General features: G+C 48.1%; 1 protein-coding gene across 1 annotated transcript; it reads right to left on the bottom strand.

Annotated features, from left to right (window-relative positions):
* Positions 1-1,422: 1,422 nt before the first annotated feature.
* Positions 1,423-19,770, bottom strand: LOC119457000 (neprilysin-11). The gene is made up of 4 exons (XM_037718821.1): positions 19,578-19,770; positions 12,566-13,917; positions 11,641-11,769; positions 1,423-1,854 (listed from the first exon to the last, which is right to left on the bottom strand). The coding sequence occupies exons 1-4, from the start codon at positions 19,768-19,770 to the stop codon at positions 1,423-1,425; spliced, it is 2,106 nt and encodes a 701-aa protein (XP_037574749.1).
* Between the last annotated feature and the right edge of the window lie 5,171 nt (positions 19,771-24,941).

Raw genomic sequence — 24,941 nt, forward strand, 5'->3', positions numbered from 1 at the left:
ATATACATATAGGCTGCATATACATATAAGCTCATCGTATTACATGCAAAGTATTTGAACCATTGTTCAAGAACATTAAGATTCTAGGCAGGAGCAAGAACAAAACTGCCCATGCGCTTTTAGAAGCTTTTTACAGCAAGGCGATACTGCGTAAGTGATACTTGTTACCTTGTATTATGCGGAAAACTATTTTCTGCGCAGTTGGCTAGAGGCATGCTTGACTTGCCTTCCCCTCCTCCTTTTTTTTTTGGCGCGTGTGAACACTGCCTATATATGCAGCGTCGAAACGAATAAAACCAGTTGAAGTTTGCGCTCTTTCCGTCCAATTCGTTTTTTTCCTGTGTTCATCCTTTTGTTCGCGCAACTTCCAAACATATAGCGTATTGCTGCACCACAGCTGTTCGTGATTAGAGCAGCCTTATCGGTGTGCAATAAATAAGTGATCAAAAATGGCCAAAGAGGACGCTTGAGCGTGGCGGCCTATACATGTGTTTTAGTGAGTAAAAGAGCGAGTATAAAAAGGGTCAGTCACAACCATACGAAGAAACCTGATGGTTAAGGGAAATAATTGGTTATTTTTAACTCAAGTGTAGGAATAATTAGAAGAAAGGTAACGAAAGTGGGCGAAAGGATAACTTGCCGAAATTGCGAGCCGAAGTGACATCAATACCGTGTTAATCATGTGTGGTATATTGTTTGGCCATATTATTTCTACATTTCGAAATACTACTACTACAACTTCTACTTCAACTACTACAACAACTACAACTAGAACAACAACAACTACAACTACAACAACATCTACCACAACTACACCAACTACAACATCTACAACAACGACTACAACTACAATTGCTACAACTACAACAACAACAATAACTACTACTACTACTACTACTACTACTACTACTACTACTACTACTACTACTACTACTACTACTACTACTACTAATAATAATAATAATAATAATAATAATTTCACTTACGCTTTTTCAGACTTAATTGACTGTTTTCTTCATTAGTTAGCAAGCGGATGTAATTTACGTTCCATTCGCAAGGAAGCTAAATTTAGCTCGGGTGCTCTGACCTAAATATTTGAGAATATAGAAACAGTTTGAATCTGGTTGAAGTAGGGAACATTATTTTTACTTGGCCATGTTTTTTTTTACAAAAAGTGTTATAAATTGCAAAGTTAAACGAACAAAAACAAAACTGAAGCACGAAGTTCTCAACTCTAATTGAGCAATAATATACATTATCACGTCTCTCATTAACTGCACCTAATAGATCTAAAACGGAGAAAATTGACGTAACATACACCGCTCCGAAATACACAACTAATTGTAAGTAAGAATTTTTCAAAGTCCTCGCAAATGCTTTAACAAAGCTGTACGTATATTGGCTAGCTAGTTGGCACTCCGCCTAACTGAGCAGACTTATGCTCGGCGTGGCATTCACGGGCTTAAGTAGTCCGCAGGTATCCCTCGCACGCATCGAAGCGCCTGATTTGCAGTGGAACGCTTCGGCGAAGCCACCGAAGTGCCTCAGAACGTCGTTGCACGTATGGTTGGAGTATATTTTGCAGAGGCTGCGGCAGTACGTCAGGAAGAACACCTGCTCGTCGCTGAAGGAGCGAGTCTGGCGGAACGATTCGATCTCCAGTTTGTTACGATCAAATGCTTGGTCCGCTGTGAGGCTGGTTAGCTTGAAGGCGTGCCAGGCAGTCGAGAGGGCGAGGAACTGTTGGACCTGGGAGCCGTCCGCTAATCCGCAGGCACTCTCCTCCAGGAAGCGCTCCATATCGTGCCTACTCAAAATGTGTTCAATCTGGCGCTTTGTCTCCAGGTAAACGACCTGCGAAGGCACAATATCTGGTCCTGCAGCAGACAGTCTTCCAAGAAACTTGGAGAAAAAGTTATTTTCTAAAATGTGTAGTATTTGCTAAAAAATGCATTTTGCTGAAGATGTGTACGTGGGAACGTTTACCGTATGTTTCTAATGATTGTTTCTTAACGTCGCTTTCGGCATGTTAAATAGAGTAACCAAGAGACAATGAAGGTTCGTCTGTACTGTCGGTGCAGGGTTGATTGTATTAAGGACCACCGAGTAATGCCCAAGGCCAAACGATCAGTTTTCAAGAAAAAAAAAAAAGAAAAGAAAAAGAACACGTGCGCTGTTCACTGATGTAGGCACGGAAGTAGATCCTTGCTGCTTGTGTCAAATCACAAAAATGAAGAAAATTACGTACAGCAACTCAAGTCCAACGTTGTTTATATGAGGTGCACAATGTTTATATTATCCCTCGGCTGCCACCATTTCTTTTTTTTTTTCGAGAGTTCCTAATGCATGTATGTACGCTTTACTTTTAGGTATAAGATCTGGTCACTTTAGGTTAACATGGTTAACTGGAGATCGCTGGGACATATCTTCGTACTGCATTTGACATAAATAGGCTGAGGATTGACAAACATGCATGCATCGTTCAAACGAACATTCAGCGCAGCTTAAGCAATACTGCACATTAATAGTTTAAGGACATGCCAACGCTGTGGTTTTAGGGTATCGCTTCTTAGGAAGGGAGTACTAACACGACTTGCCCGTGAGGCGTAAGTAAACTTAGGGCTTCGAAAATGTTATTTCGAACAAAATACATACCAACCATACCGAATTTGCGACCACACTAAAACGTCGTAATAGTGAGCCTGCATTCAGGTAAATAATGATTATAATAAAGAGAAACTCCAGTCCCGTGTACACTCCAATAAGTGCCCAAGTACTTCTTCACTGATATAGTAAAGAAACAAATATACGTCAAACATTCTTGTCTCCGGAATTACGTTATTAGTGGCGTCATTGACGAAAACAAAAATAATATAAAGACAGGGTTCTAAAACTATGATTGCCTCGCGATGACGAATTAAACAATGATTGCACCCACTGAGGTTTCACCATGGTGTTTCAGTAACCTCGACATATCGTGCGTGCACTGCTGCCTTGAATTTTTATCAAGGAGTTCATCATGCTTTACTGTCGCAGTGTACTTGTCGAACGCTGGTAGCATCTATACGTTTAATGATGTCAGCCACCTTTTTTTTAACCATTGGTCTGCATTTAGCGCAGTAACTGTGTCGTGGAGTGTTGACAACACAAGCGAGGCTGCTCATAGTGCTTACGTATAAGTGATAACGTTGGAATGCGCAAGAAAAATCTATCATGCCATAGCCGAAGGTTCTGTTTCTTCTTGATAAGCAGAAGGTTGCTGTAAGAAGTCAATGCTCAGAGAATGAAACGTAAGCTCATAGTCAAATATGTGTATTTATTTCAATAAAGTAGAAATTAGCGCTGTTTCGAACGAGAATCGGCAAACTGTTTATTTTAAAATAAATTATGGGCTTTTACTCTCCAAAACTAAGACATTGTGGCGAGGCGCAAACAGGCACGAATGCTGCTTATGAACGCAGACACGAACAACACAGAAGGCTCAAGCCGACACCTTAAAACATGGCGACAGAAGCTCTAGCAGCAACAACACACTTCGTGCTCGCCATCTTTGTCCGCCAGTGCTAGTCTTCTTGAAGAATGAATTATTGGGCTAGCTGGTTTTGCATAGCTGAACAAGTAAATTAGCGCATTAAAAGGCACATACATAAGAAAGGGAGAGAACTACAGGCGCTACTCACAACTGTTTAATGGCAGGGAAGGATTCCACACGCACGCACGCACACACACACACACACACACACACACACACACACACACACACACACACACACCACACACCACACACACACACACACACACACACACACACACACACACACACACACACACACACACACACACACACACACACACACACACACACACACACACACACACACACACACACACACACACACACACGCACGCACGCACGCACACACACACACACACGCACGCACACACGCACACACGCACACACGCACGCGCGCGCACGCGCGCACACACACACACACACACACACACACACGCACGCACGCACGCACGCACGCACGCGCACACACACACACACACACACACACACACACACACACACATACACACACACACACACACACACACACACACACCACACACACACACACACACACATATATATATATATATATATATATATATAATCTTGTCACGCATGCGCATACTAAACAATATGACCGGTGACGTGTACATAAAAAGTAGTTGCGCAAGAAATCGAGCTCGGAATCAAGTAATGCGACACACGGCTCACTTGCAAACCTATCTCTGTTCTTGTTGATAAAGAAGGCATCCAGTGTAAGTCTAGATGAAGCGCTAACGCTCCTGGCTAGAATGGTTGTCTCTAAAAATCGAGCGACACACCCACACGCGGTAACAAGGGCCACCATATGTGCGCCCTTATCCTCCTCCTTGTTTATTTTTTGCACAAGTTCCCATAAGCGGTCTTTCACACAGCGTTCGACTTGGCCGATATACAACTGCCCACAGGACAAGGGGGTGGCACAGACAACTCCTCTAGAGCACTTAACAAAGGGCTTCTCGTGCCTAGTGCGGCGGCTCCGTCTGCTTTCACAGCAAACTCTAGAGTAGAGCTTAGAAACCTTGTTGGCTGCAGAAAAAAAAGAAGAGGCATACCATGACTGTTTGCAAACTTTTTAACGTTATGTGACACTTTGTGCACATGCGGTATAACCCCCGGCCTCAACTTCGGTCACTGAATCTCTGTTCTTACTCTTAATTCGTGTTCCAAGCTTCAATGTTTGCAGCAGAGACTCAGCAACAGCGTTGACGAGCGTCAAAGGGAAACCAGCTGCCATAAGGCGATCTTGGTTTGAGAAACGAGACCGCATTTCGTGCGTGCACAATTTGCGTAGAGCTGATTCCAAGCACAGCAAACCTACCGCTCGCTTCACCACCTTATAAGTGCAGTATAAGTGCAGAATCCTAAGACAGTAATTGCTTCAAGGCACAAGGTTGACAAGCCCAGCAGACGACCAAAACCAAAAGACAGCTTTAAATCTAAGAACTGCAGGCATGTAGCTTCAGGGAGTACATGCGTAAAAACAAGGACTTGGCCTTTGTTGGTAAAAGCTTCTAAAATGATAGCAGGTAATTTATGGTCACCCTTCACTAAAAATCGTCAACATACCTAGAAACATTCAAAACTTGCTTCCCAATATAAATATGCTCCAAAGACCTATCAATAAGAGAAAAAATGAAGCAAAATTGGAGCGACACATAAGGGTGTGAGAAGTTCATCGGAGGTAGCGCAATTTTTTTAGTGTAATGACGGCATTACCTACGGTTTCTCGGTTGATGTAGAAGATATTTTCTACTCAATTCCTCAATATCAGCTTCTGGCTTCTTTAAGGGAATGTATTGAGTACAATGATGTGGCCGACTTTCAGTACTCAGCGGGCATGTCAGTGGACAATTTTGTAACTTTACTTGAGTTTCATTTAAACGTTACCTTTATTCTTTTTAGCGAGCAGCCATATCTGCAACGCTGGGGAGTTTGTATAAGTTCATGGTTCACTACAATTTTACGTGCCATATTTTTTTGTTTTAGCAGTGCTTCAGCCTGTCGTTGGCCCCATGAGAAAGCGACACCGTTCTTCAAAAGTAGATTCAGAGGGCGAGGAATGCCAGTCAAATTTCGAGCAAAGCCACGGAAGTACGAACACAACCAAATAAAGCTTCGTACTTCCTTAATCGAGCATAGGACCGGCAAGTCTAGCATAGTTCAAATTATGCCCGGATCAGGTCGAATGCCCTCACTGTTGACAAGGTGCCTGAGAACCGTAATTTCCTTCCGACAGAAGTGGCACTTCAACGATTTGCGCTTAAATACGGCCACCCGAAGAGCAGCAAGCACAGTCGTGAGCTGACGAAAGTGCCCCTTAAGTGTAGGAGAAAAATGGTCATGTTATCGAAAGCACAAAGACATGTCGACCACTTCAAATCTCATAGAAGATTATCCATCATTCGGTCGAACACCGCTGGCGTGTTCCAGAGCCCGAAGGGCATTACTCGGTACTGGTAAAGGACTTCGGGCACAATAAACATGGTCTTTTCACGGTCCTTCTCATTAACAGTTATCTGCCAGCAGCCCGAAAGGAAGTGAGTCGTTGAAAAATATTTCGCCCCGTGTAGACAATCAAGTGCATCATCGATGCGAGTGAATTGATAGACGTCTTTTTTGGTAATCTTGTTGAGGTGGCGGTAGTCACTGTAAGACCTCCAGGTGTTATGCTTTCTTTTAGGACAACTGGCGAGGCCACGGACTAGTTGAAAGTTCGTTGATGTTGTTCTTCAGCATTGTTGCGACTTCATCCTTAACGATGTTTCCCTCGGAAGCAGACACATCATAGGGACGTTAATGGATGGCACTTCCGTCAGCGGCGTGAATTAGACAAGTCACGATGGTTGTCTGGCCGCGAGGGTAGTCGTCGAACTAAATATCGCGATAACTGAGCAGTATGCGATGAAGACCTCCAGTCTGGGCAGGAACAAGGTCGGCAGTGACCATCTTGTCAATGTCGCGGTAGGGAGAGAAAGTCGACTTTGAGTACTCTAGGATAGGGCTGATAAAGATACAAGCAGCAGGAGTCAGCGAGAAGTTCTGACAGTCGTGATCAGGTGTCATATGGGCCTCTGTGTCACGGGGAGGAACATTCGCAGAACATCAAAAGTTGAGGACAGGAAGCCACGTAGAATAATCCACAACAGTGACGATCGCACTTTGGAGCGCGACACTGTGCTTCAGAATGACGTCGACATGCGGAGAGACAATGCAGTCGCCGTCAGAAACAAATGCCCGAGAGGTCAGAAGTACAATTGTAGCGGCTTGCGGCGGCAACCGGGCGAAATCGGCGGAGCAGGTGGAAAGAATCCCAGTGGAAAAACTGCCAGCCCTTCCACTAGGGTGGAGATGGAAGACCAGCGAAGCTGTATTATGTGGGAATTATGTATTTCCAATTGTGACTGTAAAGATGTGATGATGTAATTGGTTATTTGAACTAATAAAGAAGGAGAAATATATATGATCCGGTGGTTTTCATTTATTTAAAGACCACAGGGACCATGGCCTTATGGTCGCTACGGTACACCGCCATAGGGTGTAAGGCAAAGGTTGGCACGTTCTTCATAAACACGTCACGTTCGCACCGAACGCCGCGCGCGTTCGGTGCGTTCGGTGCGAACGCGGGCAAAACGCCGCCGCCGTAGACAACAGTTGTGCGCGTCGTTTGTGTGGTCGCACACAACCGCTGTCAAAACGCTGGCTACGTCACGGAACGGCTAAACGCCGTTGTCGACTCTGTTAGGGGAGAGGCGGGCGACAGCCCAGCGAGAGTTGGGGGCACAGTCGGCAGAGGAGGGCAGGGCTGAGCGCAAGCGCCGCAGTGGGAGAGTGCGCACGCACACTAGGGTGCCTCGATGCCCTCCTCGCCTACAACTCCCCTTATACTGGGAAGTCGCGTTTGCTCTCCGACGTGCGTTCGCTTCCAGTGAAAGTGCGCGTATCTCACCCTTGCGCGCTTAACCTTAACAGCTTCGATGTAACAACTGCTGGCTCTCCCGTAATCCAGATGTGAGCATGAAATGGTTACCGGCACAACAGATTCGTTGGAGATAATACTATCCAGAATCTTAAATTGGGTATAATGCATGTTCGCAAGGGCACACCCCACTACACCATACAACCCTCCGCCGCACGCCGGACTCTGCATGCCTGGTCATAGGGAGCCTACATTCAAGCGGCGTTGCGAAAACGGCGTTGCATGAAGGCTCCCTACCTGGTCACGCAGCGTGGCGCCATCTGTGATAATATATGGTACACTGGAGTGTAAAACATGAGCATGTGAAGCAGTGCGCGAAGTTCGGCGTTCGACGGCAGAGCTTCCTCGCAGGGCGTCCGGCCCATAGGAGCTATCGCCGCCCGCGGCACTACGTCTGCACCCCAATCAAAGCTGTCACCAGCTGAGAGGCCACCTCGTCCCGTTCTTCCGCTGGGCAACTGGTCCAGGAGGGCTGGCGGTCCTGAGCCTGGCTGATGGAGCGTTCGGGTGAGCGGCCACAGGGCTACCTCACCAGCTGTGGACGTGATCCGGTGGGCTGCTGCAGTGTGCTCCGGGGCGCAAACCCCACCATCGGGTAACCGGGCACGCGGAGGCTCCGGTACATCGACTGTGGCGAAGGGCCACCTGAGTTCCACGAGGCGATCCAACCCTGTTGACCAACACTGCTGTCCGACACCTGCTACTCGACGTCTCCGACATGGCGACACCTGCTTCTACATAAACTGTAGGCCGACTGCATTTGACCAGCCTATATATATCTCTGCACGTCTTCTAGAGCGTATTTTGGGGAACCGTTGCGGGTGTGCCGTTTCAATGTATTACGTCTGTTCAATACAAGTCTGATGTGTGTTTGTGCTTCTACGTGCTGCTTCTATTTCTTTCACTCCCTGAACCCAATAACATCACACCATCTCTCGAAGGAGGCGACAAAAAACCGGCGCCGCGGAACTCGCGGATCGCTCGCGTTGGAACGAGCACAGGCAACCATGTCTCAGCGACAGAAAATGACAATCAAGTGTATGGTGCCCTGTATCTGCCCTTTGAACGTCGCTATTAGAAGTTACAAATAAAACTTCAGCATGTTAGAAGTCACAGCTTGTGTGACATTGTGAACAAACATAAGGAAGAACTCGGAAGCAATATTTTTAGTAACTTGTTTGGGCAGTAACTAACGTGTGTAATGCTGTCCTGTGCAAAGGGTTAGGAGCCAGAGACCGCATTTTCTTATCTTTTGACTGGTTGCCCGGATGATCTCGTTTTGTTCTCGCAACGATGCCTGGATGTCCTCGTATGAGTGTCCGGATAACGGTTCTGAAAATCGCCGACAACGGGCGCAAAAAGGATTTTATGCTTAAAATCATCGTTGTCGAAGGGAAGGTCCAGCGGAACGAACCAGGTGGAGCAGTCAAGCAGGGCAGAATGGGCCAAAAGAAAGTCGACACCCTAAATCGGGTCATACTCTCAGAACTCCAGCGCAATAAACAGAAGAGTGGTTTGTTGATCAACAATCCCCATCCAGGCTGCACACATGTTGACAACTGGAGGCATACTGCTATCTTCAACGTGTTCTGTGCACAATACGGGACAGGTGAATACCTTTCTAAGTCGTTCGCGAAGCGGCGCTGAGGACATGTAGCCTCGCAGCGGTGTAGGCCCGAGACTACTGGAACGCCATCCATCTCAATCTCTAGTACGCTTCCACGGATATAAGGCAGTGCTTGCGGAGCGTCACCTTCGGGAGCTGCACCGACTAGTTATCCTGTGGGACGAATGTCCGGGGACGAAGAGCGGCGATCCTGCGACGAACGACACCGACGGCTTAGGGGTGAGGATGACCGGTTGGTTCGAAAGGTCTTCGTTACGTTGTCAGTATTCGCAGCAGGAGGGCGTGCAGACAAACGGCGAAGACCTGGTTTTGGAAGGTTCTGCACCTGGCGAAGACCTGGTTCTGTACCTGGGAGACGAAGACCAACGGATGCGGCAGTGACGGGCCATATGTCCAACGCGGGACAAATGAAAACAAATCGGCCTGTCGCCTGGTGTTCTCTATTCGGTTCTCCATTCGGTCCCTTTCGACGGCGAGCTTGAAACGCGGGAAACTGGGGAGAAGTGGTTGAGTGGTGTAACTGACCGCAGCATCACAAACGGGGCAAAGTGAATGAAGGCCTAAGTTTTCCATCTCTTCTGGGACAACGTTATTTATAAGCGAGATCGGAGACGTCCTATCTTGGTAATGTTGACGAGGAGCAGTGGAAGACATGGCCTTGACGTCGAGAAGATTAATCGGCGCCAAATTTTCCCGACCAGACGGATGAGCTACAGGTGGTTAGTCTTTGCAGGAAGATGTCGCGGCCGCATTTGGCAGCCTGCTGGACCCCTGCGAAATGCGGCGGCTCTTCACCTGTTCGATATTCCGGCCCGACGCTCTTTGATGATTGCATCGGCTGAATCACAGTTCTTGCAGATGCGCAGGTGAAGGTGCCATCAGCAATGTGCTTCAGGATGCAGCAAACCCTGTCCATATAGTTCTTGCTGTCAACTTTACGATAGAGCGCGAGAACATCTTGAAAATGTTGCAGTGGCTTAGCTCGGCTATGCCAGGATATACGTAGGGTTAGCAAAGGTTCAGCTGATTATTCTTAGCTTTCCTGGTTGTCTAGATTGTCAAGGATTAGCTTGATTGTCATGCTTACTGCTGCTCCAATGACACAATGACACACGCAAACGCCAGTCAGAAGCGCAGCGGCTCCAGCGCAGTGTCAGACGGCGACTGCACAGCGAGCGCGCGCCGGCGCCAGTGCGTCTACGACGGCTACGACGTCACTCCTCTGGAATGCGCAGAACGGCGGCCGTGAGTCGCGCGCGGCGGCGGCGGAGTGCGCGAGAGGTGCCGGCTCCGGTGGCTCCGGTGCGCAAGCCGTGTGACATCACTGATCCTTGCGCATGCGCAGCACGGCTCTTGATGTGCCGCGCGAAACGGGCTTGGCTAGGCCAGTGTAGCTAACGCTACAATATACGCCACATAATACTCCGTAGATGTTTGAGCTCGGGTGAAAGCTGCTTCTTCGCTGTTAGCTGGCAACCAATGTTTTTCCCAAGCTGGCGTCGAAGTTTCTTCTTGCAAACATCCCAACTCATTACGTTCTATTTGTGTGTGTTGTTCCAGATACGATCGAGCTGTGCCACGGAGGAAAAATATGACATTCGATAACACTACCGTTTGACCTCTCCGGTTATGGTTGCTTACGCGCTCATACTAGGAAATCACATCGTCAATTTCACTCCCAGTGGCGCCACAGAAAGTCCCTCATATCTTCCAGCTGGGACAACACGATGAAAGCCAGACTCTGATGCGCCGGTGGCGGGCGTGAGACGTCGGCTATCGTGGCATCGTGGCCGTCGGTCATCGCTGCAGGACTTAGGTGGAGTCAGCTGTGGAGCTCCATGTTTGATGCCCAGCACCTCCACCAAAGATGTTGCGAGGCGGACACTGGTACAAATTCTGTTTCTGAACACCGGCACGAACATTACAGGAGGCTCAAGCCGACACCTTAAAGTATGGTGAAGGAAGCGCTAGCAACCACAACTTGCAACTGCATAGCCGCTGTGCTACCGGGTTGGCTAATGAGCCTACTGTGCTCTGAAAAAAAATTACTGTAGGCTATCAGGCAAAATTGTTAACTATACGCCTATAGAAAACGCACTAATATATATATATATATATATATATATATATATATATATATATATATATATATATTGGTGCCGATGACTTGACTATATAAGGCGGTTATACCGTATTTACGGCCTTCTGCTCGTTGTTTTAATATTCTTTGCAGACCTAAACGCCATCCCCGTATCGCACTTGCGTGAGGTTTTTGTTGCCTGATGTTTACGTAATATAGTTAAATCAGGTCATTTGTCACAAGAAGAACGACACACCTAATCAGCCGCGTAGTGAACTACATTGCGCTCACTGCCCACACTGGTAAACAAATATTGAGCATGGTGTGCAAGTAAAGCAAGGCTTTCGCGTGGTACTTACCGATGGCTTAAAGATATCGAGGACATTCGCGAGAAATGAGGCCCCAAGACCTCCAAAGTTGGCCCCCTGGAGATCAGTGTTGTTGGAGTAGTAGAGAGGAGGCGTCATGGCAGCGTGCTGCACGGTCAGCTAGTGAGAAATAGAAAAAATAAACAGCGCTATGGCTGACTTGACATTGCAAACAGAAAGTATGTGTTCTCATGCAGCACCAGCATGCACCTAATACAATGCCTACGTGGTCACTCGAGAGGTAATCTATACAGAGGAATTTTTATTTACTATATAAGCGTGCAGGGAATGAGAAGTACATAAGTAATCGCAATTCATAAATGGTCCTTTCCTGCTGCAGTGCATTAACAGATTGTATTTTTAATTTACGGATATGTGCGACTTTATGCGTCATTTCTATTTTCTATTAGACATAAACAGCATGGACAAGAACCTAGCCGCTACTTTTCATGTTGGGACGCACCTCAAACTGCACGTTTGTTTGTTACCGTGTTTGCACAGACTGAAATCTGCTTTCTCAGTGATAACCACAAACGTACAGCAACGTCGGCCTGGATCGCGTACTTTTGGCTGGTATTGATCGGGCGTTCCGGCTGAAAACGAGGATCACATTCTATTTGTAGGTTGTTCACTTAATCAGCATATCTATTTCAGTAGGCGCGCGTAAAAACCGCTGCTTTGCACTCGATGCATCAAGTGCGCCTTACTGTGGTGCTTAGGAATAAACAGAGTTTCTGAAGTGGGCACTTGAATTATGTTCGCGAGGCTACATCAGCTTACTTTGCTGCGTGGGAATCCGGCCGGCTAAAAAATTGTTCTTTTTCTTACGTCTTCTTTTCGAGATGGGAACGCCATACGGGGTGGTAAGCATTTCGTACATAACAACGATAGGGTTGTCTCTCCGGGCGAAACGTACCTGATTGGTCCAATATACGTGCACGAACAAACGTCCATCATGAGTGAGCCATTTGTGTTGCATCCACTCGTACTCGCTGTCGCTCAGAGCTTGCAGCACTTGTGACGCGTGCACCCAGTAATCCATGAACGACGGCTCGGTAGAGTTATCCGATACAAGAAAGTCGCTGTACTTCAGCAACAGCACGTCGTCCATGTCCGTCATGTCGTCCGGCCACAGGGTTACTAGAAGGTGGTCGAACTTCTGCGACACGTACCGGTGGCCATCGTCGTTCCAAGGCATTAGGTGAACGAACTTAATTGCGAGTTCAACGAGCTGGTTGAAGAAGTGCGACAGTTGTTGCCTGTCGATGGCCGAGAAAAGACTTGCGGCGCTCTCGACATTTAGTAGAAGACCGAACTTTTCTGCTGCGATCTTGTAGCACTCGACGGCCTTGATACTTTCGGCCTTCTCACTACTGCCGGCGATGACTAGGAGCGCCCTGGATGAGCCAAGAAGCGCGTATTGTTGCGCGAACCACCAAGCCAAGTGCTCCATTATTTCATCGCGGCTACGAAAGTAAAATATTTCATCAATGACGTCGATTAGTTTCATATTGGTAACATAGAAATGAACCGCCTCAGGTTCTGTGACGTTCGGCGCGAATTGTAGCACCACGTCGACCCACTCTTCCAAGGTGACGTTACGTGTCCGCCTCTCGATTTCTGTAGTCGTTTCATCCAAAACTTTTTGAGGGCTGGACCATCGAGCACTGTCCAGCGTGACGAGCACATATTTTTCGACGGCCAACGCTTCTTGCAGTGTGGCACGTTCGGGAACATCGACGCCGTAGAGCTCGCAGAAATGTCGGTAATACGATTCACGGGCATTGTTTTCTTCTAGCATGTGCACGAAACTGAGCCACTCTGATGGCACGGTGGTCGTGTCAATGTAGAATGTCACGGACGTCTGGGAGTGCCTCAGCACGACACTGAACCAAGTGTTAATGCCCCACTTTATGCTCAGCTCGAAGATAACGTGTAGCGGGTAGACGTATTCGCTGTGGTTAAAAGACGGGGACACGTAGGGCCAAGGTATGCCTAGCTCCCTAGCAAACTGCCTGACAGCCCGCAACGAATCCAGATTCTCAGCTTGGTGCATGCATTTGCGCAGAAACGTCGCTGGCATAGCCGACGCATTGAAGGTTGGCCTCCCGTGCAGCAGAAGCTCCGCCATTCGCTTCATGTGTGTTTCGCTCATATCCATAGCGAAGCTGACCGAGAAATCGTTCATTGGCTTCCACATCGAGCAGGTAAATGCACTGAAGTCAACGCACGGGTCTACGCTGTAGTTCAGTGTGTCCCTGAAGAAGGCTGCGTGCCGGAAACAGATATCGGTCGTGCATGAGTTGTGTATCCGACGTGTTCGTGACTCCCTGCCGAAGAAGTGTGCGAGGGTCAGGGCGACCACAATAGCCGTCACAAAGGCCGCGTACCCCGTGACATGCTGTGGGCACTTCGGGAATCTCTGTGTCCGATCGCGATCCGAGGTGCACGCCCTCGAATCCGTCTGGAGTGTTGATGCCTGGGAGCAAGTCGGAAGTGAAATTGAGCGACGACTGTTTTGGCAGTCGGAACTTAGCTAAACATTCGATGCTTAGCTTTGAAAAGATTTGACAGACATTGTGCGGTTAATTCAGAGCTTCCCAGAGCACTGCACAAGCGAAGTGACATTGAAGGCAAATGTTAAGTCAAACTAAAGTGAGTAGATGAGCGCTTCAAAGTGTCAAAAATGTCATAGAGATAAATTAGAGGTTTCGTAAGTCAGAAAAGTACTGAAATGCAGATAAGATTCGTATGTTTCACAATGAAAATGTGGTGCCAGTTCATGCAGTATAACGCTTCCCTTTTAAAATTAGCTATGTGGGGTCAACAACTGATTATAAAACAGGTAATCGCGTAGCGTGTGAGGATGAAAGAAACCTCTTTGGCGAATAAAAAGCAAACGTTATCCAGAGCAGCTGAATCACGATACCTCTTCGCACAACCGTCGCGATTTCTCTAAAACCATGCCGCCGTGCTGCCGCCGTCAGTGAGGTCGTGGGTTTCATCCTCAGCTGTTACGGTTGCACTGCGGTGAGTCGGACTGTAACACCGATATTTCGATTCTGTTTCATAAAATACAGGTAGCCAAAATCATTTCGGAGCCCCGCACATTGGTGTTCCTCAAATATTGTGGTTTTTGTGCGCGAAAGATCTGTTATAATCATATTTTTTATTACGTTACACTTCTCTGACGGGACATTTTGCATGAGTGTTGTGCCCTATCTGTGCTGCCGTCGTACTCAATACAGGCGATTTCACCCGCACTTATCACATAGTTCCCGTATACCAGGCTTCTTGCGCAAATGAACTGGTCATCACGGCTGAGCCGAAACGAAGAATTACTCGTCTTATTCATTTGTAATTTCCTCGTGACGAAATAATCTGTTATATAAAGTAAACTTTGCGAAGTTTCTTGTAGTGATACCTCTCGGTACAAATTGATTCAATGGTCCAGTTGGTCCTGATTGGAGACGTGGTCCTATGAGAAGATTACGTGGTCGACTACGTTAAGTAAAGCTCCTCGGTAATGTATGTAAGATGAAACTATACAAATGCACTTATAGTAAAAATAATGCATTCTTGAAAGTAAAACATGATTTTAGCTTTAATGAACATGAAAAGTGCAAACTCACAAGTTCTACCAGTGATTTGTAGTAAGCCGCAGAGGGTGATGATTGCAGCACAACGGCGGAAACCCTGGGCTGCGGCTTCTTTCCGAACTTCAGCCCGAACATCTCACGCAATTGACTCAGCTTCGACGGCTTACGCGTGGGCGGTTTGTCATCCTGGTCTGGCAGTTGCGGAGGCAGTGGTGCTTGTTCAGTAGACTGACTAAGCCTGAAGTGATTCCACGGCTCTTGATCACGAGAGGGGATCCATTGGACTCCTTTCTTGCTATCTAAGACAGCACGCGCCTTCACGGCCGGATCACGTGTCTGCTGCGGTATTGCGTCGCTCGGCTCCGAGTCTGGTGTCGCTGGCCTAGGAAGTGAAGAAACCCCTGCAACAAGGCCACCATGCATGCGTTGTGGTACATCAATAGGCCCAGTCATAAGACATCGTGCAAACGTAAGTGTGACGAGCTTTCTTGTATGCCGCAACCGGTGCAAAAATTTTAGTTCCATGAATGTTCGACGCGTGGCTCTCACGTGTGTGGCTTTGAGGCGGATATGAATGACGGCCGTGACGTGCACAGGCATAGACAGCCCCTCTGCACTGCGCGGAAAGACCTGAGAAAATTACTTTTATCATTGATATCTCAGCTGTCATTACTGTCGCGTATCTCGAAGGGAAGAGTCTGTGCGAAGTATTGTTGGCCCGGTACTGTGTAGATTTCCGTACGTTACGGCCAACGAGCGTCGTGAAGTACGATTTCCATCTGTACAGAGCCTCACCGTCAACAGTCATGCTCTCAACAAGCCGCTCTCGCAGGTTTGTAGTAATAGTAGTAGTTTGTAGTAGTAGACATCCAATTAACAAATTGTAATGAAACCTCCTGGACTTAAGAGAGGAAGATAAATTCACCTCCATTTGAATAGATAATTCTAATTGGTCCCTTCGGTTACGAGTTAAGACCTACTGTCAAGAACTTCTCCATATACAGGTATTAATTAGCACGAAACACAATGCGTTCACAGGACAAAAAGTTTAGACAGTGGCATAGACGCTTAATCCACTAACGGCAACTTGCCACAATAAAGCAAGTAACTAATTTCATGCACTGTGATATCATAAAGGAGTCGCTGTACGAAAAGAACCGAAATATTCGATATTTACATGTCACTTATAACAATAAAGGCTACTTCTTGAGGAGCAACAAGTGGTACAGAGTGACCTTAATGCTGAGAAACTCTGATACAGATAAAAAATCTGAACTTCTAACCATGTGTTGTAGAAGCTGCTTAAAGAAATTGTGCTTTGAAATATATTGCATTCGATAAAGTGCGATATGACAATGATGGTTATTGAAAATGAATTACACTTGTGTTAAGAGCTATCTTCATCGTCAGGCTGCCATATCACCTGGCGGCGTGAGCGAGCTGTTGAAATGCAGTATTTGATTGCGATAGCAGTTATATGGACACTCCAAGCACGTGTCTGCCGTCGACGTGAACGTGGTAGTGGACGTCTCTGTGCGGTTTCGTATAAAGTCCAAACACGGTAACATCGTCGCCGCGCGCCGTAAGTTGTATGTGCGAGTGAAAGCTTGCGAGTGTCAGCCGACGTTTGCTGCTCAATGTCGCGCCCGCGAGGGAGAAAGGGGGGGCGGAAGCGCGCTGCTCCTGTCGTGCGCGAGGCACGGGGGGGGGGGGGGGGGGGTTTACGCCGGCGGCAGCCGCGTGGACGCCGTATCTTCAAAGCGATCTGCGATGTGGACAAAGTTCGCGCTCGCACGGGCCTCATCTTCAAAGCGATATGCGATGCAGCAGAGCTGATAGTTGGGCGCGTTGGTGCGTATTCTTAGTGAAATATTTAGCGCGCGCTGAAGGTGGACACCTTCACTGTGACCACCTTCACTGTGTCCTTGTCTATTGTGCGCGCTAAATATTTCACCACGATATGCGATGTCGACAAAATTCGCTGAGTGCCGGTAGCTTCGTATGCGCTGTACTTTCGACGTTCGCGTTGAAGCGAGCGACGGCAAGAAGGTCAATTCGATCGCTGCTGCTGCCGCGCCTCTTCACTCCAGCGTATTGACAGCGAGTTTCCCCGGTCATTGAGCGAGATGTGTTCTTTATGTGTGCACGCGTTACATGGTGCTTGTTAATTTAGTTAGTAAGCGAGAGTTTGCATGTTTATTCGGCCGTTAAAACTTATCCTTAGTTCGTATGCTTGTCTACTAATAATTTGCTATCGCAATCGATACTTCGCCTTTCGGGCGAAATTGCGACATTTTCTCAGCTGTATAATCGGGAGAGTGGCTGAGATTTAAAACTCTTCAAATGGCATACTATCGATCCGGAGTTCGAGTAGTCTCTGTGAAGTGAGTTTTTAAGGTGAAGCATTCTGTGCCTCATTCCAGGCACCTTGCGGTAGGTAGGTGAATGGGTGGGTGGGTAGGCTGGGTGGGTTGGTAGATAGAGATAGATAGATAGATAGATAGATAGATAGATAGATAGATAGATAGATAGATAGATAGATAGATAGATAGATAGATAGATAGATAGATAGATAGATAGATAGATAGATAGATAGATAGATAGATAATAATAGATAGATAGATAGAGAGTAGATAGATAGATAGATAGATAGATAGTAGATAGATAGTAGATAGATAGATAGATAGTTCGGTCGGTCGGTCGGTCGGTCGGTAGGTAGGAAGGAAGGTAGGTGGGTGGGTGGGTTGGTCGGTCGGGCAGTCGGTCGGTAGGTAGGTAGGTAGGATAGTCTGTCTCGCCTCCTTTCTAACCTCTTCAACGAAATGAAATTAAAATGTGTGACTGACAGTGGAATTGAACCGCTGGCTTCCGGAAGAGGAGCAGGCTACTCTAACCATTCAGTTACGATCACACGCATATTTGCCTTGCGCCACAGTTATTTGAGACCTCTGGCGCGTGCGTCACGTGTCAATTCATCGCGTTCTTCTCTCATGAGGGCTAGCGCTTTGCCACTTCGTGTTATATTGCACCGCCTTCGAGATCAGATCACATTCCCCAGGCCTTTTCTCGTAGCATCTAACTCTACGTAGAAGCTGTGTGACATTGTGCTGCACTGGTGACTGGCCCAGGTCGAACGTTTCTTCGCCGGAGTACAAATGTAATTACTGTTTTAACATGCACCACATGGCATAGGCAGCCTGCTAACACTTCGCGAAACCCAAGCAATGCTGGATAGCCAGCTACATGCCAAATGATTCGCAGGAGATTGATTCCTGCAAGGCGTGGGATCTGCATAATTTGTTCTTTATTTATGTGCTTATCTCATATAGCTTTTGGAACTTTAGTGAACGATAGTGAAGGAAGTGAACACGTAACAGAGTTCGATGTAAAGGAAACATCGCAATTACGTAAACTGCATCGAATAGAGCATGTAGTGCTGCTGGCGGCTGCTGATCCGTTACTAAACAAAGAAGAAACACAGCATCAGGCAGTAATACGGGCCTTATAAAGAATAGACGTTAGATGCGTGAGTCGTGATGGTTGCATAGGCGCTTCTACAGGCATTGATCCTAATAAACAAAGAAGAAACACAGCATCACGCCGTAATACGAGCCTTATAAAAAATAGGCGTTAGAAGCGTGAGGCGTGATGGTTGCACAGGCACTTCTACTAGCATTGATCCTTAGTTATTGTCGTTTTTGGAGACGACACGTCAGACACATGTATAAATAGGGGACAGACTTGAGCAGTCTGATTAGATACGATGGAGCTGCCTGTCCTCGCCGCTGTCGTTGCCTAAGGACAGATGTTTACCGTGCAAAAGTATGCACCTAGCTCTTAGAACGCTCGAAAATATATTTGAATGACTTCGTCATTGATTCTTTCAACGAGCGTGTATCCCGCTGCAGCAAGACTACTGCGGTACAAGCATGACGAAGATTTACTTGAAAAAAGAAAATCTGCACCAGATGTGAAAAGAGTATAGAGGTCTAGAAAGCTTTGAGATTTAAAGACAATCAACAAGAGACTGACATCTAAAGGCTAGCGATAAGTAGAAGGGCCCTATAGGATGATTGGAGAAAGAAGGCCGAATACATGTGTGCAAGTTACAAGAAAATGCATGTGACGTTTTCATTCGTAGTATTGTGACACTTGTGAACGTCCCAAGAGAAAGGGGAAGACTCAAAGATGTTTACTGAGCTCTTCGAGCTGTGTTCATGACAACTATAGCTCGCAGTGCTGCAAAAGCACTGTGCGTATGTACGCGCTACTAGACGGTCCTTATGCGGCTTCAAGCAATCCAATTTCCTCTGAAAAAGCTGCCCTTACCATCGGAAGCGGCCCCTTCATTCCAGTCTGAAAGCCTGTACCAGGAACCGGGACTGCCCGCTTCCTCCCACTCGACGACAGAAGGCGTCGGTGTAGGCAACGAGGGCGAAGACGCCAGTGACATCGGCGAAGAGGCGAGTGGTGTAAGTCGCTCCGCGCTACCTGGAGGCACGTTCGCTTCAACGTCGGCCATTGAAGCTGTGTTCAAGACTCGTGCTGGTAGACTGGGGCTGGAGGTCCCGCCCTTCGCCCGGCGCCTGCGTTTCTTCTCGCCTAGCGGTGTCGACGCAGGTTGTATATTCGACGTTGGAGATGACGTTCCCTTCTTTTGACTGGCAATGTCGATGTTTGCAGCATCGCTGAAAGCGCTCTTGATACTTGATGGCCCCGGTGACCTATCTTGTCTTTTATTCCTGGCTGATTTGCTCGGCCCTTTCTTCGTTGGGGGAGCGGAATTGGGGGGAGAGGGCGTCCCATCTGCCATGTTAGTGGTGGAGCGTGGAAGCGAAGGCGTAGAGGCAGAGCCCAGGATCCAATGCTCCCCAGCCTATTGGTGCGTGAGGGAGCTCGCAAGAAAGGTGCTCACGTAGGGCAACTTGAGTTGTTAAAAAGGACCAATCAGCTTACATTTTTCGTTGGGCGTTGAGGGCGCAAGACAATCTGACGCTGCGTCAAAAGGACTAGACGTAGAGCGTCGATGACTGGCCGTAACGGCGGGAACAAGCTGCTTCTTCTTCCTTCTTGACATGTGTCTATCAAGGCACGTTCGTCGATCCGACACCTTCTTCCTGACGTGAATATCATCATCACGTTCTTCGTGAATTTGAGTCAGAATCCACACATCAATTGAAAAGTGGTAGAAATAGGCTGCCTTAAATGCAAGTATAAATCAAGGACAAGCACGATTTAGTTAGGCATCGAGCTTGAAAAAACACGAACACAAAAATCATGAGCCATTCCAAACTGTGAAGGTGGACGAACAGCGAACCTGTTTAGCACACGACACAGATGTGACTTAGAATTTTGAGCAAAGGTACCAACACATTTATTGTCCTGATCGGTGGTCATCGTGACGATAGGTACACACACATTCTTGTGTCACCCCTGTTATGTTTATATTTATTCCATCATATTCGTGCATAGCCCGGACTCCCGAAGAGGAAAGCGCCTACGAAGAGCGACGGCAGGACCAGAGACGAGAATGCCAACGCCCCTGCGGGGAGCCGGAGGAAACAGGACACGCGTGACATTTCGATGGCATCACCACCACGGGATAACGGAAGACATGGCGGACGCGGGTCGGCCTTTTGGGATATGATCCGATCGTAGTATCTGTTCTTACCCTTGTACTTGGGACCTATTCTGGTCCCAGGTGTTACAAGGGTAGCTGACGGCACATTTTACAAGTCCGACATCCCGGAGCCCATCTTACGGGGGTATATGAGCCATTTATCCTGGCTCTACACTGCCACCGGGATTGACCCATCCTAGGACTGGCCCACGCTCCTGGTCCTGTGTACTCAATCGGACCTCGTCCTAGGCCTCGACCATCTCATGGCTTGGTTTTTGGTGAGCCAGCGGTTTCTTCTCGTCACGCTGCCTGCCTGCCCGCCAGGCATTGCCTGCGGCCGGTGGCTCTTTGGACGCTGTTTGCCGCCCGGCTTGGATTGGAAAGACCACCTGGACAGTTGGCCGAGGTCTGGTCGCCTGTTGAATGCACCTTTTTGTTGTCTCCAGTTACATTTACCCATAGCTTTCTTTTTTTTTTTTTTTTTTCTCGTCTTTTCTATTTTTTCAATAGCATTCGAATAAAAACCTCTGTCCTTACCTTTGTGCCTGGGACATCTCTGGGTCCTAGGTGTGACAAGGGTAGTTCAAGGCCGCCTTACAGGTCTGGGAGCCCACTACCCGGAGTCCACATGAGTATGCGTCATTGCGCTTGGACCCTTTCTGCACAATCACAGGGATCGGCCCACATTGTTCCTTACGGTGTTGAAAAATCCACGGGAACTCTATCCATGAACAGCTTCGCAGTAAAGGTCGCAGTTTTGCCCGAAGATAGGTCTCGCGCGGCCGCGCCTTACGCAACCGCCGCGAGAGTAGAACGCACCCCCCCCCCTACCTCCCGTCCTCCGCTGTCCTCCCTTGCGCGCGCGAGATAGAGCCACCATCGTCGGCCCACCCTCACACACTTTCACTCCCACATACAGCATACTGCGCGGCGAAGATATTATCGCGGTTCGACTTTATACGGAACATCGCGGCGACGCCGAAGGCAGAAGTGAGCCTAGAGTGTCCATATAATTGCATTCGCAATAAAAAGTGACGACGACATACAGAAGCGCTGAGTCGCCTTGAGTATGTTCTCATCGTGTTCTTTACGTGCAAACTTGAGTTTGCCTTGGCCGTCTTTCCGTCCAATCCGTCCGTCCAACTCGTTACGCTGACGATGACCGTTGTCGTCATCGTAGCCACACAACGACGGTTTTTGTCGTCGTTAGGCCATCTTGTCATCCCCTGCTTCGCCATCGCCATAGTGTTAAGAAAAAAAATCACAGGCCTGCGCGGCACGCACATCACAGTCACAGCGTAAGCTGGAAGAGGGGCAGTACGCACTAGAGCGTCTTCGCGGAGAGGTCTCTTTGCGTCGTTATAACGAAAACTAACTGAACTGTCCGCCCGGCTTTGAAGGCGAGCTGCGGCTTGTTCTGCTCTGTGCACAGTGGTCTGCTGAGCCCCACGTTGCCTGGTTGCAGCCGCGCTCGTAGCTCTACGATCAACTTCTTCAGCAGCGGTTCGTATACCTTGCAAGGAGGCGCCATAACTTGTACCGAAAAGTAAATGCAGGTATAGAAACTACGCGGCGACCATGTCACACCCCTTGACACGTGGAACCATATGATGGAAATGCTACCTGTCGTGACATCTCGTGGAATACAACGCAACTGGAATGCAAAGTTTGCACGTGTCGACGCTACATGGCGCGCATCTCACATCGCCGGAGAAGTCACACGATGCGATGTGACTGCTGCATGGCGTCCCACCTGGTGCAATAATGTGGAACTGCAATGCAAAGTGTGCACGTATCGACACTATGCGGCGCGGAACTCACATCGCGTGGCTTCTCGCGCTCTAGAACGTCTGTATTGTCCCTTCTCCCGGCGATCCCGTGGGCGCTGCCATGTTTGATCACGTGGTGACGCGTCCATTGCTTGCCTCAGCTGCCTCCGCGCTTACAATACAAGCGCATCACGCCGGTGCGGCACAGCAGACCTCTGTTTCGACGGATATTGTAAATGGTGACTGTGTGGACGACACGAAGCTTTGGCCACAGCTTTACAGGACATGCAAGTGCTTTCAGAGCGCATTACGCCTTATCCAAACGGCGCGAGAAGCGTGTATGGTGCTTGTACTAAATGCGGGGCTGGAAATGAATTCCAAGCTGTCCAAACTTTCCTCTTATGAAATAAATTAAGGTCAGTGTACTCTTCGTTCCTTATTTGGCAAAAACTTTGAAGCAGCGGCTTGTCATGTATCTGACTCAGTAAGGTTTCTCGCTGCGGCCGCTATCTGATTGTTATTTTCACCCAAATCGCTCGCGGGTGTGCTCTGTTGCGATGGCTTTGTTCTTGCCGCCCACAAGGCTTGGAACGCAAATGTTCTGTATTTTGTGGTAGCTTGTAGCAAAGACGTATTATCGCTAGTCCCTCGCTTACTCTGTGGACCGTCACGAAACGTTCAGCTTCCAACTCATGCTTCGGCACATTAGTTCAAGTGTGCGCCTATTCTCGTATTATTGATACGTTGGCGATAGAGTGGGCGTAAGTCTGCGTGCGAGTAGGGGTGTATGTGTGCAGATAACGTGCGAGAAACTTACTATGCCAGTAAGTGGCGCTACTTCCCTTTGTAACGAGCGGTAAGTGCCGACGTTCCAGAGTTGAAGTCATTTCTTTGGAGGTTAGCGATACAGCGCTGGCGGATGAATTACCTTTTTTTATCATCGAGGAAAGCCGTGCATCGCGAAGGGCCGGCAACACAGGCAGTCCTTATGTATCAGCGGCGGCACAAGTTGATTACATTCCTTATTGTGCGAATCACTATTTTTTGCAGCTAAATACCGCACGCGTCTTCCCTTCTATCGTTACACATTTTGCAGCATCAACAGGGCACAATGCGTGAGCGAACGCCCAGTTGCATTTCCGACAGCTGATGGCACAGTACAGCAGTAATGGTTTCGTATTCGGGCGTATTTGGTGAGGCAACGTATGGCGCGCCGCCGAAAGCGCCATCTCGTTCCTCTCGAGCAAACTGCTCCGCGAAAAAGAGTCAATAGGGCATGTTTCCGCAGCTGCTAGGAAGCGCTGGCGTAGCGCAGCGGTAGAGTAGCCTGACACCCTCGCAGAGGCTCACAGGTTGGATCCCGGCGGGAACTGGTTTTAAAAGCGACGGTTTTCTTTGCAAACCTCGACGGGCTACGTGACCGTGCCTGCGGCCTGGCTGTTTTCCTTGTCGAATAGGCAAACCAATCACATCGAAGCACGCGCGCTGCGCGCGCCGCTGGGTACCTTGCAGCATTACCAGATGGCGCTCCACCACCCAGCCGCGCGCTTAAAAACAAGGCACGCTAAAAAAAAAAAAAAAACGAGAATCATAAAGCTCACCTTCGCGCATCCGTGACTCTACGCTAATGAGAAAGTAAACGCTTCATGCAGAAAAAATGAATTCGAATTGCGCTACGTAAGTATTCGCATGCTTCCTCTGAAACTATCATGCGTTCAAGGAGTCCGTCGTGCTCACTAGTAGTAAGCAACTTCGCTTAACAAAAGGCTCGGTATAATTTGAGTGCTCCCGAGCTTGTGTGTGTGTGTGTGTTTGTGTGTATGTGCACGTGCATGCGTTCGTGCACTCCTGTTTCGACTCTGTATGCACTCTCACAAAGCTCCGCTGTATGTAGATTCCAACTGCTTGGATCTGCTGCATTGTTTTCTCAATCCTGGCGATAGCTGCGACGGACACCGGTGGAGGACAGCATCGCCAACCGAAACGGCTGTTGGAATGAGCCGCTAACAGCTTTAAGGCGGTTTCACATGCAATGACTGGGGCGAAAAATTACGTTGCTGCCGCACACGTCGCTGAGCGATTTTCGCTGCGAGGTTTCACATGCGTCGACGACGGCGCGATGTCCATCGGAGTGATGCCCAAGGTTGCCCCCTGCTCTGAAAGTATTCACGCCTCTGTTGCTTCAATAAAACAACACAGAAATTGATCATATATTTAATTTGATTATCTAGTATATTAGAATAGAATAGAGAGCTTTGGGATCTTTAATAGCGTTGTACCGTTACAATTGCGTAGCATGCGACT

The sequence above is a fragment of the Dermacentor silvarum genome, chromosome 6, assembly GCF_013339745.2.
Source record: "Dermacentor silvarum isolate Dsil-2018 chromosome 6, BIME_Dsil_1.4, whole genome shotgun sequence".
Taxonomy (NCBI): Eukaryota; Metazoa; Arthropoda; class Arachnida; order Ixodida; family Ixodidae; genus Dermacentor; species Dermacentor silvarum.